This window comes from Nesoenas mayeri (assembly GCF_963082525.1).
Source record: "Nesoenas mayeri genome assembly, chromosome: 3".
In the NCBI taxonomy this organism is placed as follows: Eukaryota; Metazoa; Chordata; class Aves; order Columbiformes; family Columbidae; genus Nesoenas; species Nesoenas mayeri.
In genome coordinates this window covers 4,565,065-4,582,168 of record NC_137544.1, presented here as the reverse complement: position 1 = coordinate 4,582,168, position 17,104 = coordinate 4,565,065, and the positions used below count along the sequence as shown (strand labels likewise).

The window sequence follows — 17,104 nt, the reverse complement described above, 5'->3', positions numbered from 1 at the left end:
ATAAACAGTATAATGCAGAAACCAATGCTGGTGAATCTATTTTTGTGTCTAGAGAACCCTGTAGATCATTGACCAACATCTGCACCTTAGGTCCTTCAGCTTTAAGTGAATTTTTTTGTTGTTGTTTTCACTTTTTCTTCAAATGGAGATTCCTTACCTCCTCTTCCACTGCTGATCATCATCTTCCTGCTTGAATATTTTTTCTGCAGAGGAGTATAAATTTTATATTGTGCCACCAGGCCACCTTGTAGCCACAAATTTTATGTTACAGAGGGGGTATAATAAAATCCCTCATCTTCCCGTTCAGTAAAACAAAGCACAGAGGAATTCTCTGAGCAACTGAAGAACATCAGCATTGTTATTATCATTCATAAAGAGTAGTGTTCATAACAAGCCAGTGATTTAAGGGTGTTAGAAAACAATGACATGGTGAAGATTTAACTCAGCAAAATACTTTAATTAAAAAAAAAAAACACAACAACAACACAAATTTAATTAGGGGGAAATGGAAGAACTTATTCAAGTCACAGTGAAATGAGAATTGAATATGTATTTGTTATTCCTCAGAAAAAAAAAGAAAAGATTTATGCACATACTGAGGTTCTTCGAATGAAACTAAAGGCATGATTGGAAGAAATAGGAAAATTTCCAAATATTTGTATACGTGTATACATACCAATTGGCATTGCTCCAGCCACTAAGACTACATCAGTGTCATTATATTGAAGCATCAGAAATCCAATCATCTGCACTGATGAATCATTAGGCTAATCTCTGAATGTTTTTGAATGTAACCTCAAAGCTGACCCAGCTCTTCAACTAGAACTCCCCCAAACAACTTTTAGAGGGAGTTTTCAAGGTGTCAGAAGGACTACACTCAACAGGCAGTTTAGATGCACACACCCTGTTTTGGAAACTAAGAGAATTCAAAGTCATAGACAAGGCCAGAGTCTTCCAGTTGGCTACAGATCCAGATAACAGGTTCATTTGTACATGTGCAGTGTGACAGTTTGATTCTCCACATTAACACATACGTTTTTCTCTAACGACAGGGATAAAAGACTCAGATTTGCATTGACTGCAAACCAGGCAAAGCTTGATTGGTGGTTTAGCACCTCACATCACTTCTCTTACACCTCTGCGGCTACCACTGCAACATGGTCTCCAACATTATTCTGAGGTTTGGGCATCTTTTTGGTCTTCTCTCTCTCATCGTTGTAGCCAGCTGAAGGCTGGGGGACATCCTTCTGGTTGGAATGCCTTGCGACTGTTGGCTGCTGAAGTTCCAGAGAGTCACCAGGAGATGTTCTTTCACTTGGCTGTTGGTGACGGTCACTGTTCCTACCTGAAGAAAATGTGCTCATCTTTCTCACCACCTTGGTTTCACAGGGATGCAGGTTCAGCTCCTCCGGTTGTTCTGTGGCATGTCCCACTGGTCCGGTTCCTTCCATATCTGTGAAACCAAGTACTGTTTGTGCTTTACAATAACTGTAAGACCTTACCTTCACATTCCTTACCCTTCTATGCCTTCACTGTGCGTTAAAGATATTAATGGAAAAGCAGTTTTGTTTGGGGAAATAAGTACAACAGGTCACAAATTTCAGTTTGACAGAAATAAGTTGTTAAAACTGAATAACCACACACTGTGCCCATGAATAAATACACATCAACCAAAACAACTAGTTTGATACACTAGCAGCTCCTAGAGTACCCTCCAATGGTTTTCAAATATTTCACTAAATGCCTAAAAATGAAGTATATAGAATACATCTGGTTAATAAGCTATGTATTGCTAAGACTGAGAATAAATTTAATACTACACACCTAAAAACCACATCAACCCTCTTTGAATCAAGTTGTAATGTAAGGTAGAACTTTTCATTTCTAGCATTCAGATCCTACTGAATGCAGAGACTGCTGCTTAAAAAATGATGTTGAAAAAAAGTAGAAAAAGAAAAATATACACTATGCATTTTTCATGTGAAAATGAAATATGTTCACATCTTAATAAACCAAAGAGTTATCAACCACCGAGGCAGAATCACTTGTAGTGTTACAGGAGACGGCTTCTGAGTTGACAGAGTGTGCTATTACTCTAGTGCAAGACAGGCAGCCTGCCTCATCTGGATGCTTAAAAACATTTGTAAAATGCTTGCAATCTTCCCCCTTCCTCTCTGAAAATAAGATGAAATCAGCCCAGATCCCAACTTCTTATACTTGTTCCAAATTCAGAACTAGTTCTAGTCCACATAGCTCACATGTTAGAGGACAATGTCAGCTTTCACAGTCCGTTCATTGTCATATATTATAGGTCTTTTCCACAAATGATCCCAGAAAATGTGTTGCTACAACTCCCACTTTTTCAAGATTGTCATTGAAGTTTAACTCTTAGCAGGGTTAATAATAATTTTCCCATGTCTTCATTTATTTTGTACAATTCCCCTATTTCTTTATGATTATATTCACTTTTTCTGTTTAGAAGTGGTGGGGTTTTTTATACAACTTTCAATTTCAGGATTATGTTTCCTGGAAATCCACTGGAAAGTTGTTCATAAATTTTCAGCAGTCACACATTTTGCGTGTAGCAGTTTTCCTTCTTAAGATGTTTTAACATTAGGTAGTCGGCTGTTTTGAAATACAGATTACAAAAATGTCTAGGTTCAATTTTCTCCCTTATACACATAAACTAGATGATCAGGTCATAATCCCTTATACCAGAGTTTCATGTTATTTCTTGATATATATTGATGCCCCCTCCATCTTCAAAGGTACCATTTTCAACTGTGAAAATCAGTATTTTCAAATGAGTTTGAGTTAACAGAAGAGGCTAAAAGTTTTCTGGATATGAACTGTTTCAAGGATGAAATACTGCCTTGAGGTTTGTATTAAATACTAATCTAAAATATCCTGATTTTTTTTTTAATTAAACACAAATTATTCAATATCAGTAAAGCACATGATTAACTGGATTAAATACCAGCAAACAGAGCTCAGGAAATAATTAAATATGGGAAATAATTCTCAGAGGTGGGGATGTGTGGCAGTACCATTGAAATGGATAATATTTTGGTTCCACCAGTAATTTGGAATTCAAACTAAAATTAATTCTGGTGAAATTTTGTAAAAGGTGGAAAAAACAGCAAGCTGATAGAAAGGAAGAAGGAGGAGCCGATCTCAGCATCCTTGGAGCATGGGACGCAGAACCTCTTCAGGAATACAACAGTGATTTCTGAGAGATGGTGGCCAAGGATTTCAGGATAAAGATCAATCAGGTATAATAAAAAAGGACTGGAAATTGAAGCTAGGAAGTGTAAGCTGTTAAAGGATAAAACTTTTCAATGGTGATGATGAACCAATGTAATAAATTGTAAAAACAACAAAGAAACAACAGATTCCTCCACTTCCAGATGTTGTTCTGTTAACCATGCATTAGTCCATCAAAATTATTTAATTCAAGAGAGAGCTGATCATGTGAAGCTGAGGAGTTTTTTTTGTTGCACCAAGTTCAGACAAGGTAATATATTGATAACTTCTCCCCTGCAATACTGCATAACCTATGAAATAAAAAGACTCTGTCTTGCAAGACTTACTGTGGTGATTAAGAATAAAAGCTCTAAACACTTAATTGTATTAGAAAGGTGGAATTTCTTATGGGGGGAAGAACTATAAAGCAGAAACTAAACAAAAAGCTGCAGTTTTGATTTCTACACTCTCTCTCCAAAACCCACAGCACTTTAAATAGAAGGAAATCAAACATTAGACATTTCCAAGTCATATGTATTAAACTCACTTAAGATATTGTTATCCTTGTTTAGATTTGAACATATTGGGGAATCTTTTTGTCTTGCAACAATTCCTAAAAGACTTTAAGTGGTTGGATTGCCTATTTCTGACCAAAAAAAAATAAAAAATTTCCATGAATTATTTACATGACGGCTCCAATCAGCGCTATACCTGTCAGACTCCCCAGCCAAAATGAAAGTTCACTATGTAAAGGTACCAAGGGAGAATGGCAGCCTCCCACTGCGAGTTTATAGACAGAACTAAGTCAGCACGCATTATGTGTCAGAGCTGACATCAGACAGAATCAGATCCTTTGATCTCAGACCTCCACAGGAAGCTTAGATCTCAGACAAATTAGATAAAAAATGAATTTATAGCAGATACGTATCCTAAGGCACACAGCTGAATGCTGTGTTTTGGAGAAGCACAGCAAATATCAAAACACATAAACTGCAGAATTTCATCTCTCCTCTCTCTCCCTCTGCTTTTGTGATGGATGCTAATTAAAAGGAGATAAAAATCCAGCTCGCCTCTTCCTGCCTCTTATGTAATCCACAGACTTTGGGAAGGAGAAGGAGGAAAAATTCCCGAAACAGAGCAAATGAGTAGTTCAGAGGGGTTATCCGAATGCCCTTAGATCTGCACTGTTGGCAGGTGAGACAAAAGAAAACCCTAACCAACTACTATAAGAACACTTCACACTTGCAGTAAAGGAAACCAGTGCTTTATGCTGCCAGTCACATGCCCCCGAGGCTGTCTGCTTTTCCGTGACCTCAGAAGGAGTCATGTTTGATCAGCAGAGGATGAAAAGACGAGTCTCGAGGAGGTGTGTGGAAAGGGGTGTTTGTGTCAGGGACCTCGGGGACTAAAGGGGGACACGCAGGGGGGTGAGTGGAAATGGAGCTGCTTTGAGGGTCTAGAGAACAAGTCTGATGAGAAGTGGCTAAGGGACTTGGGGGGGATTACCTGGAGAAAAGAGGGTTGAGGGGAGACCTCAGTCTCTACAACTACCTCAAAGTAGGCTGAAATGACAGGGGGTCAGACTCTTCTCCCAAGTAACAAGTGATAGGACCAGAGGAAATGGCCTCCAGTGGCACCAGGGGAGGTTTAGATAGGATATTGGGAACAATTTCTTAATGGAAAGGGTTGTCAGGCATTGGAATAGGTTGCCCAGGGAAATGGTGGAGTCACCATCCCTGGAGGGGTTTAAAAGACACGTAGATGAGGTTCTTAGGGACATGGTTTAGTGTCAGTGTTGGGTTAATGGCTGGACTCGATGATCTTGAAGATCACTTCAACCAGAATAATTCTAAGTTTCTATGATGTGCTGGCTTGGACTCACTGCTCAGCCAGCACAACGTGAAGATCCAGTGAGTGGTGAACGACATCAAGCAAATGAGCCAGGAGTGTTTTTCCTACCTCCAGTGTATGTCGTTGCAGCCCTCCACAGCCTGTAATCTTGTCCAGAGCTGTTTGAGCACTGTTTCGTTACTGCCACAGCACTTGGAGACCTGGGCAGGAAAAGCCCTGTTGCTCCAGGCATGCTGGGGACACTGGGAGTGTAGGTCCCTGCCCCACTCCAGACACACTAGGTGAAACAAGGAAATCATTGAGCAAGAGGGATTATGCTGCTGCCTTCTGTGGAGCTAGGATTTCACACAATATATATAAAAGGAGATAAAATGACAAATAGAAAAATACCAGGCAGGAGAAGGAGGAGGAGGTAATAAAGTGATAGACCTGAGAAGAACTGCACCAGTGATCCTATACAAACCTGTAGTATGTTGAGAGACCTAAACCACTTTTCATGTCCAACTGTTTATAAATTTGAAATATTGCCAAACGGCAGTCTCACCTTCTGCTACAGGTACACTACATTCTTTTTCTTCATGATTGTAGCAAGGCTGGATTTCAGCTGCATGAGGTTGTGCTTGTTTACGGGGTGCCATGGTACTGGGCTTTGGTACATCAGCTCGTTCAGTCCTTGCTTCTGTAATGAAACAAACTATTGCATCACTCTAAATCTACCTGCAGCTCAACAGCAACTGTCAATTCAAGCAACAATATATTGCTGGTGAATTAACAGATAACCTGGAAGTGTTTGTTTTCTGCCCAAAAGCAGAGAGAGTTCCTTTATGTTCATGCCATCTTGTGTTTTGTTATTCAGGATCCCACCCGTTCTCTTCAGTAAAAATCTTTTATTATGCTGCCACTATGTTCAGTAATACTAGTAATTTAGATTTTATTGCAGCTAGTGCACATGGTGCAGTGAAGGTGAAAGACCGTTTAGCATGGATTTGCAAGGTTACTTGAACACAAATGTTTGGAGAAACTAGTGAGAAAGTCTTGAAACTAGTGGGAGATGTCTAATTAACTGGGATGTGCTTTTACTCCTATGGGTTACCTGCACATTTGACTAGGTCTCAACTCCAGTTAGCATATCTGAAAGGTCAAATTATTGGTAACTCTCAGCATATCCAGAAGTTTAAGATGGCTGTTTGGCAATCAAGACACCAACAGTTGCAGTCATGCCCTTTTATTTTCAGTTCTTCTCTTACACAAACAACTTTAGTCTTTCTGCAATGGGAAAGCCTCCTTGAGGTAGAAATATTTGTTTTAAGGACAATGCTAAAAAGAAAATGACCTTACGGTAGATCAGTAGGGCTTGGGGAGAACTCCAGAGAAGCTGTAGACCTCCCATTACAACTTTTGCTTATATGATGCTGATAATGTGATCTGGGATGTGAGTGTGGCTGTGCCCCTATTCCTTTGGCATGCGCACCACAGTTGTGTCTGGCTCCCTGTCAGCAGCAAGCCTTTGTAAAACCTCACCACAGTAATATTTGACAATTTCATCCTTTATCTGGAAAATGTAGAGGCTGAACAGATCATTAAAGTCACCACAAACATTTTCTTTGTTTCTCAGTTCCTTGTCTGCCCCATAGTAATCTGATTTCCCTCATGTTTCACATACAATTAAAACTCTTTTCAGCCAGGACTCAGGTATTTGTTACAGGCACAAAAACACATAGCCCTGAATTATGAGCTATACTACTAACTGCTGAACTTAGAGCTTTCTTTGAGTGCCATTGTCTGAATCCTGTCATGGCCACTCCGAAGATTTTTTAAATAAAGCAGGGAGTCTGCAAGTATAAATTTTAGTGGGCATTTCTAACTTACTGTTGCTTTTGCTCTTCCTGAACCAGCAGAATGCAAGAGTGAGGATGAATGTAGATGCTGCTGAGCCCAACATGACAACAAGGATCGTGCTGGCCTTCACTCCCATGGGGACAGGGAAGATGGTAAATGGCTGAGACAGCACAGCAAATGTAGCCCCTGAGAATTTAAAGCAGTCAGAGTTTATTACAAAAGTAAGAACACTGGTTCCACAGCTAAAACTCTGTGCTATAGCCTTTCAACAGTGATGATGCTCTTAAAAACGCATGCAGGAACAAACCGTAAGTTCATTTATCTCCACGCCCAATATTAGCCTACAATATTTATGTAGGACAGAGTGCCAGAACAAAAGTAGATACGTAACAATACTTCTCCAAAATAAATTTCAAGCTTTCAGTGCTTCCTGGAGCAGAGGCAACCTCTTTATATTTAACTCTCTTTAATATTTCTTCTATGAATTTGTCCAGCTGACTACCAAACCCAGAAAAGTATCTATTTCTGAGGCCAAACAGACTGGTTCCAGAGAGAAAATATGCACATTCTGCCTAGCAAGACAGAGAAGATGGTTACAATAAGATAGGTGCTAAGTCTTACACAGCTTTTAGAGGTTATACTTGATTCATATGAATTTATGTTATGGGGAATCTAGAAACATTCACTATTATTAAGCTTAAGTCCATGATGTAGAAAATTCCCAGTGAACTTGTTAATATTTTCCACCATGTTGTTATTGAGCATTATAAACAAAAAAAAAATCTGTGTATTTGCTGCTAGCATAGTAAATATTTTGTCTCTTGATGCACATGAGCTTTAGGTAATGCTCTTTGTTCAGAGATCCTAAAGTTTTATGTAAATGAAGCCAGAATCAAGCCAGCCACTACTCGTATTTTCTGTGGTCAAGAGTTCATTTGGTCTCAGTATCTGAGCTTCAAGGACTGGAAGTTGCCTAATACTGCCATCTTAAAAATCAGAAACAAGAAGAGGTTTTGGTTCCCTGGGTCAAAAGTTTGTTTTGAAAGTCAAAACCACATTTTGAATTGAGGTGTTCCTAGGAAGGACAGGATTTTAACTAAACTGGCCCTAGTACTTTCTGTAGACTAGTTTGAAGGATATGGATTGGTGTATCAACTCATTACCTGTCTTACTACTTGACTCATTATCAGTGTTAATCCCACAATTCTAATAATTTTGGTGGATGGATATTTCTTTTTCTTGTTTGACTTCCACTTTTAACAGAAATCTAAAAGCCTTGTTCATTAAAAAATCAGAAATACTGTCAGATGGAGTCCTGGAGACTAGGGTAAGTAGGTGTAAGTACTTTTATCTGAAATTATTAGATTTGTGCGAACATTGTCCACTTGAACGGTGCCGAGCTTTATCAGAACAATGTGGGAAGCATGGTCCAATTGGGAAAAATTTGCCTGCAGGTACAAACACAATCAGTTGAGGGGAAAGAAATAATCTCACAGATATCAAGGCCTCTACCCAGGCAGGTGCTTGAAGGTGCTTCACTCTGCTCTAATAGTGTGTGAGTAGAGTGCTATTGGTTTGAATGGAAACTGGGTGGATCAAGTGCATTGGGATCCATATCAGTCAAGTGAATATTATTGTAAAACAAGGAACAAAACTACACAGCAGGGCTATGAATAGTTTATTCTCCACAGGAACTACCACTAAAGAGTTTGGTATTATTGCACTCAGCATCAGCTGCATCTTCTGACCTGCCTACAAAACACAAAATATGCCAGGGCACACATAGAAATCTGGTCATGGAAAAGTATCTCAAACTTCTACCAGCTGATTGGGTTTTTTTGGTTTTGTTTATGTCAACCAGTAAACAAATATCTTCAGTAAGTTTGACCTCCATTCTGTTTCTAGCTTGGTTCCCAATTATGAACACACAAAGGGGATTGGGTTTTTTTTGTGCATACTTTTGCAATGCACATTAAAAGTGTACAATGCTCTGATTTGCAAAGGTGACACACAGATGCACCAGCTGTCCATATTGCTAGCTGAAAACACCTCTTTGCAACACTCTAAGTGAACCTGCTTTAGCAGGTGGGTTGGACTAAATGGTCTCCAGAGGTCCCTTCTAACCCCAACTATTCTGTGATTCTGTAAATATTTCATGAAAGAGATCTGCATTTGACCTTCGTTCAGAGGAAAGAAGATTTTGTGACTCCCCTGAAGTATCTTTCAAAACAAATTTCATTAAGCTGTTTTTCCCACTAAAGAGTCAAATCCGGTGAGCTGTGGACTTTCCATCTGCTCTCACTGAAGTGAAGACAATGGGAGGTGCAGGTGTTCAGCAGCATACAACCTCAAAATAGACACATGTTCCCCCTTCAAATGTCCACCTCTAAGTACTCACTGCACCCCAATTCTCCCTTTGCAAAGCCATGGGCAACACTTCATGTTTATTAGCCACTTGTGACTAGGAGGAACAAAGATTTCTCATGAAAAAAAAAAATCTGAATCTTCATTTTTTCCCAGGATAGGAAGGAGTTTCTTGGATTGTAAATCCTATCTCATGCCATTGTGTGTACCATGTTGTACAATACCATCCATATGTGTATTGACCTCCATCCAAAGGTGGTTTGATCTGCTCTCACTATTCCTTTCTATTAAGATAGGCAGTTCAGAAAAATACAGTATAAATGTAAACTTCTTCTATTTATTTTAGCTGAGAGTTTTTTTCATTAGCCATTTCTGCTTGAGCACTTCACCTGTCTGGTGCACTTGTTCTCTCTGTTTTGTTTTGTTTGTTTGTTTGTTTGTTTGTTTTATCTGGCTGAAACAAGCTACTCTATCTTAGAGTTCTCTCATTACAAATGGTCTGTACCTACTCCCATTTTGAGATCATCTACAAATAGAGGTAAACAAAATTCTGTTCAGAATTTCAAAAAAGTGCTTTTCAGAGGTTTGTGCAGTGGCACACAAACCAATTTACCTCTTTGGGAAACAGGTCGATCTCTCCTTCCTAGGCTTCTTTCTATCTGATGGGTCTTAGGTTATACACTTATATATATATATAAAAGAGAATCACAGAATCAATTGGGTTAGAAAAGACCTCATAGATCATCAAGTCCAACCCTTGGTCCAACTCCAATCCATTGACTAGATCATGGCACTAAGTGCCATGTCCAATCTTAGTTGAAAAACCTCCAGGGACGGCGAGTCCACCACCTCCCTGGGCAGCCATTCCAATGCCTGACCACTCTCTTTCTAAATAGTTTATTTCTAATATCCAGCTTAAATTTCCCCTGGCAGAGTTGAAGCCCATGCCCCCTTGTCCTATTGCTAACTGCCTGGGAGAAGAGACCAATCCCCACCTGGCTAGAACTTCCCTTCAGGTAGTTCTAGAGAGTGATGAGGTCACCTCTAAGCCTCCTTATGTATATATGGTGATATCTATATCGATCTCTATCTGGAAATATATCCATATATATATACACATATATGTATGTTTTTAATAGCAGAATAGAGACTTTACATACAATCTTAAAACACCTTTATCTGAATATGTCTTCAGACTACACACCAGATAGCATGTTCCTGCTTTTCCATTGACTTGCCTCAACAGTCAGTCTGAGATGAGAAACCAGCACTTTGACTCCTACATAGATTCAGAGCCAGATTTGTAGATAAATTCAGGCCCCCAAACAGTTAATCAGGTGGTTCTCTAATGCAGATACCCTGAAGTTTTGACAAGATGTAGTTCACGTGGTGTCTTATTCTCAGTATGCCAATGTCCTGGAGATCCCAATGTCACCTCTGCAAACTGTCAGGGATATTGTAGCAGAGTTCACTCCTAAAGGCACAACTTTGAGTGTGCATAACCCATTGCACCCATAAAGATGGTCGGGTGCAGGCAAACTGAGTGAAAGGCACTACTAAAGTAACTGGGACCACAGATGGAAAATGATGGAACAGAAAGAAAAAAAAATGAATAAGAAGACTCAATTTATAGGAAAAAGTTTGCTTTGGTGGCTTAGCTGACCTTAAGTAACTGATTCCTGCAAGGAATTCATAGCTAGGAAGTTCAGAAAGAAAAACATAACATCCTCTACTTCCTTCTAATATCTCATCGTGATTTTGGGGGTAGCACAGGAATCACCCAGCTCTCTTGCTGCCTGGGTGATACCAACTTAGACATGTAAAAGAAGTCCAGCTACTTAGAGGTTTGGCACTGCTTCACTCATTCAAACAAAGCTCAACTCCCATTTTACAGATCTAGAGGTTTGAGTTCCATTACCAAATCAAAAATAAACCATACAGAAAATGGAGCTTACCTGGAGGTGATGTGACATTGAACACAAGTTTCCAGTTTGTGCCTGAACTAGAAACAGCCAGGCTGGAAAAGCTTGCACATCCATCTATGACCGGTACTTGGGTGAGCCCTGCAGAGTAATAAAAAATTGCATTGCAACTAACAGTGTCCAGATGAGAACCACCTAAGCCCTGCCAAGAGTCCTTGTGACTTAAGGAGGACTTCAGAAAGCTTGATTTCAGTGTCCTTCCTAATCATGAACTTTTTGACTGATCCCAGAAGTTTCATATAGGGTCAGGTCTTCAGATTTACATGGGTGCTGAATTTCTGACAGACTGAAGAACCTCAGCTTCTGAATCTTGGTTCCCTGAGTTCATTGTGAAGTGGCATTTACTGTACGTGTCTATATCGTAGGGGGTGTGACGTGGATACAGATGTTAAAGGGAACAAGGTAATGGGAGTTATATGGATGCACCAGAGAGTTCCAGATGCTCATCTTTTTGATTTAATACATGTGTTGTGTCACTAAGTGTTTCACCAAGGTTAGGATAGTATTAGTGAGAGACTAATTTTTGTCTTGAAGTCATGATGTCAAGGAGCCAGCTACTGCAGCCAAGGGAAAAGAGCTGACTATTTTAACCCTTTTCTAATTTGCTGCTGTTTCACTTCATCACTTGGGCATATTGCCTCTTGTCCTACTATTAAATAATTTTAAACTTTTCTCCAACCCTTTCAGACACTTTGAAAGGGATTTGGCCATGAGAAAGTTTTGTGGTGACTGCTCCATTGTGGTACAGGAGAAACTTTCAGCTAGAAACCTAGCAGGGGAAAGCTCCATGGGGACCATTGAAATGAACCCAGGAGAACCTGTTCCTCCATCACTTCACCTCTTGTTCTGACCTATCAGGGAATGCATTCTGAGCCACTAGTTATACTTGCCACAGCTTTTAGTTTTTGTAGGCTTTTTTTAAATGTTATAATTTACTTTGCAACTGGATCTCCATTTTATTGTGCATATCTTTGAGCACTAGTCAAGTCCTGGCCTTTAAGCAATGTTGACCAGGTCTGGCTTCATTCAGGAGTAAAATCCTAAAGACAGACAAATTCCAAAATTCTAGTTCAGGTGAGGATGAGAAGTCAGAACTTCTTAAGATTTTAGACTTGCTGCAGTGATCACAAGCATGAACTTTTGCCAGCTCAAGTGCAACATGAATAAAGGTACAGAGAGTCTGAGTGTGAGAACATTTATACTCTGCAATCCCCATGTCTAAGATATTGAACAGAGTGGTGAAGTAGTAAACTTCTTTATGAGATATCTTGCAGTCACAAATGCGTAGGAGCATCACTATGGAGACAAGGCTTTTGATGGTAGCCCAGACTGCAGGACAGTTTCACTGGTTTTATTCCATTTTTTGCCCCTACATCTATATGATATAAACAGCTCCAAGATCTGTTCTTTGGCACTGAAGAACTGGTATACCTTGGCCAGACCTCTTAAACTTTTACAGCCTCCAAAAAGAGATGCTGCAATGCAAACTGCCTACTGAGATCAATTCCTTGCTGTGTTGACTCCTGAACCATGGTCAGAAACTACCTGAGACAAGGCCCCAGGCAAAAGTATGCCCCATTTCAATGTTCCAGCAACAGAAATGATGAAGTTGCCCCTCTCCATCATCTGGTACTATTTAATATGCTATTATCCCAGTTAACTGCATATATGCTTTCTTATTTTTGTACAACATCTAGGACACCAAATTCCCAATTTCACCTTGAATCTCCAAGACCACCTGTGATAAATAGGCAATTTATACTGTGAATGGACTTGCTGGCGTTATGAGAATCTAGATTTCTCCATTTGCTCCAGCCTAATCCCAATTCATTTATATTTATCTACTCTGCACGTGATCCTTCTTATGACAGTATCTGCCCAAACTACCAAGACTTTTCTTGGCTCTGATACTCACTGCAACACTGCTTTTACTGAGGGACTTGTCAGCTCTGTTCAAATACTTTATAATTGCTATTTCTAGTCTATGATGAAGCCTGAAGTACTGTACTGTACTTCTCAACAGACACTATCTCAGCTCTTGGGCACATATGCTTCAAAGCTTAGAATATTTCAGATATATATGGGCATCTTCACGAAGATCTCTCAGGCAAGCTGGTATTTAACGTAGAAGCAAGCTAATTTGGAGCTAAACTTCTTTCCATGAGGCAGTTTGGCTGCTGTCAGATGAAGCAGCCTCAGTGTGCTAGATGGGACCCATTTCGATTAAATGCTGCTTTCATATGCTTCAAAAGACGAGAGCAATAAGGACGTTTGTCAAAGGAAAAACTGCAGCAAACTATTATATGCAGAACATCTGTACTGCGCAGTTCTTTCTTTGCTGGAGTTTATTGACTATTAATTTGATGCATGTATCTTTTAAAGAATGTGAAGTGCATTTCTCTTCAGTGACTTTCTTTCTTTCTCTTCTTCTTTCCTTCTTTCTTTCTCTATCCTTCCTTCCTTCCTTCCTTCCTTCCTTCCTTCCTTCCTTCCTTCCTTCCCACATGCTTAGAGTTAATTATGAGTTCAGGTCTTTTGATAAATGAGGACCAGAAGTGAAACGTTTAAATCCCTCATGAAAAGCATTTTCATGTTAAAGTATGATGATTACAAACAATAAGCAGTGTTTCTTTCTGTACGTGGCCAGATGCTTTGCTGAGACAAACAGGTTGTCAATAACTCTAAGAAAGTTGCTCCAATTAGCAATATCTGACAATCAAGTATTAGGATTTCTTATTCTTTTTCATTTTTTTTCAAACCCAGTATTTCTCAGGGACAGCTCCTAAATTTATCACAATCATTCTGCACAGCTGTTTTGCCATAACCCTTGTGCTAAGAAAACACATCCAAACCTTTCAGCAGAGCCTCTGAGGAGCCCTTGAGGTGAGCTGATACAACCCAAGGTTCTGAGGGAGGCCCCAGTTTGTCAACTCTTTGACCCTGGGAGGAAGAACAAAAGAGAAGAATTAAGATCTTGTCTCCTCAACAAGAGGAAAGAAAGTTCTGATGTTTTTAACAATTGTGATAATTTTTCAATGACCAGAGGTAGGGTAGTTTACATCTGCATGTCACATGTTAAAAATATCACAAAGCTCAATGTAACTCTTTAAGATGAGCTTAAGCTCAGAGGGACCAGCTTTGGTGACTTCAAGTCAGTTTCAATTAAGTCTGGCAAGGTTTTCTGCTTTGCTTGAAGTATCCAGGGTCACATTCATATCACCTATGAGAAGCAGCTAATTTTGACTCTGTGGTTTCTATGGCATTTAAATTCACAGAATTACAGCATGTTTGAGGCTGGAGAGGACCACTGGACGTCATTTGGTCCAACTCTCTACTGCATCAGGGCCACATAGAAGTGGTTGCCCATTACTATGTTCAGGTGGCTTTTGAATATTTCCAAAGATGGTGACTCCACAAGTTCAACAAAAAAGTAGATTCAGTCATTCTGTTTAGTCAGACTGAAGATTTAAGTTCTTCATACCCTCAGGGAAAGAAACTAATTTTGATACCTGAATTATCCAGCAATAAGAGATGTGCAGGATCTCGGTAGTCTATGTGTATATAAAAATATTATCTTTCAGGTTTTTTATTTTTTTTTTTGGTGGGAGATACTCTTTCTCAAGCCTAATAGAAAACCTGAAACATCTGAAGAAGCGGATGAAACTCAAGGAAAGATTCAATTAACTAAATGTAAGTTTTGTATGTCATTTCAGGTAGCCAACAATGTTTGACATCCAGCAGACTTGGTTTGTGGAAAGGTTTTACCTTTCTATGGGAGCTGGAGAGCAAAGAGTATATTCCACAGCCTACAACACAAGATGTTTTGTGTAGGGAACTGAAGTGAAATAGGAAGAAGCTGAAAGTTTTGTACCTCAAAAGTTGTAAAATCTGTTTCCTGACTAATGGATATACTGAGCTGGTTTCATTGTAAAGCAACTTTGCATCCAGAAATAATGTCCACGAAGCTGTCCCGGCTTAGATTTGACACCACACTGTGAAAATGTCCTACTTGGGGCTAGTTATTCTGTGGCTACACTTTTGCCTGTCCAGCAAAATAGGAATGACTCCACAATAGAAAATAGTTTGAAAACACAAATATTTAGCTTTTGGATTGCTTAGTAATGTCAAAAAATTGATAGAATTAATAGAAGCATCCATCCACGAGAGGCAAATCATACCTTTCTGTCCAGGAAAATGATTTTCGGCTGTACAGGAAGCTCTTTGTCAATTTCTCCATCTGAGGGTTGCACCTGAACAGAGATGTTGTAAGGTCTCACATACAAGCATGTTTCTGGATGTTGCTTGCTTCCATTTCTTTCACATGCAAAGGAATGTAAAATTAAAAGGAAACAAACAAACAAAAAAAAAAATCAGAAAATTAATGCTCTGTAAACACCCAATGTTACTCACAGAGGTAATTCATCTGTTACCTAGGAATGACATGTTACTTTCTGTTCATGGGATCATTTTGTACTTTAGAAATGCAGATGGTAAAATCTGGTGTCTGTTATGAATAGGGAGGAGCACTATACCAAATGGCTACTAGTTTACCTTATCATACCACTTTGATTCCTTGGGTGAGAGCAATATGTATGGAAGTATGAAACAGTCTTCACTTCCAAGTAGACAGCACCACCAAAATAATAAAAAATCCTTTTGTTTTAATCCACAGTTTACAGATGGGAAGGTGAGAAATGAGTAAAATAAATTATGTTCCTGATATCACATTGGAAGAATGGGGATTTTATGGATTCATGAACTTAATGTCTCAGCCCAAAAGCCCTTGTTGCAATGTACTGATAACAGCAGAGGCTGTAATCTGTCTGTCCAGCAAAAAGGTTTACAATGAACAAAGTTTCGGTTCCTCTACACAAGCACATCACTTAAAGGGCTTTACCACATTTCTTCACCCTGCCATACCCGTGTTTTCATCATTTGTTATCTGCGCAGTCTGCATACTGATATATAGCAGCATACAGACAACCTATGGAAAGACATTGGGTTTTTTTCCAAGACTGAAATTTAAATTAGAGCATCCCAGGAGAAGGCTTTTGCATTTAAATAAAGAATCAGCACTTTATTCTGAGCCTGTATCACTTCATTCCCTTTCCCTGTGCTTTGTGTCATCTAGTATCTCATATATATATAGATAGATAATTTATATATATATAAAAACCCATCTAATCTGCAATTGCAATGAAGTGGCTCAGAGTTTGATATTGTCTTGAAATTAAAGTAGAAAAGGTATTCGTACATCTCTAGTGTTTGCTTAAAGGTGTTTACAAACAGAAGATAGACGGAGCATAAGTTTCCTTAAGTTTAATTCTGTTTTTCAGCTTGGATTTAGCTTTTTTTTTTTTTTCCCCAGGCGTGACTACGCATTACAAACCAGAAGTTGTTCATACTGCAGCTGATTGGAAATGCTGATCTGAACCACAGACACCAGGAATACCAAGTAAAGATTTAAGGACACCTGCAGTCCAAGAGCTGGCTCAAGGATTCAAACAAAAAGTTTCCATTCTTATCCTGGTTCTTGACAGGCTTCAGAGGTGGGCCCTACCAACCCCATTAAGTTCAACAAGGCCAAGTGCAAGGGCAAGGCAATCCCAAGCACAAATACAGGTTGGGCAAAGAATGGACTGAGAGCAGCCCTGAGGAAAAGGACTTGACAGTGTTGGTAGATGATAAGCGTCCCTTCCAAACCTTAACCATTCTGTGATTCTGTGATTCTATGACCTGGCAATGCACGTTTACAACCCAGAAGGTCAACTGTATCTTGGGCTGCATCACAAGGAGCGTGGGCACCAAGTCAAGGGAGGTGAGAG

The 17,104-nt window shown here is 39.4% G+C and overlaps 1 protein-coding gene across 1 annotated transcript in view; it reads right to left on the bottom strand.

Moving 5' to 3' along the window:
* Positions 1–1,130: 1,130 nt before the first annotated feature.
* PKHD1 (PKHD1 ciliary IPT domain containing fibrocystin/polyductin) overlaps positions 1,131–17,104 on the bottom strand; it is a gene marked incomplete at both ends in the record, with an annotated part of 264,384 nt that continues 248,410 nt past the window's right edge. Inside the window, 6 exons of the mRNA XM_080341064.1 lie at positions 1,131–1,453; positions 5,639–5,773; positions 6,964–7,119; positions 11,253–11,360; positions 14,132–14,219; positions 15,458–15,593. Coding sequence (XP_080197190.1) covers positions 1,131–1,453; positions 5,639–5,773; positions 6,964–7,119; positions 11,253–11,360; positions 14,132–14,219; positions 15,458–15,593 — 946 coding nt within the window. The remainder of the gene's footprint in view (positions 1,454–5,638; positions 5,774–6,963; positions 7,120–11,252; positions 11,361–14,131; positions 14,220–15,457; positions 15,594–17,104) is intronic.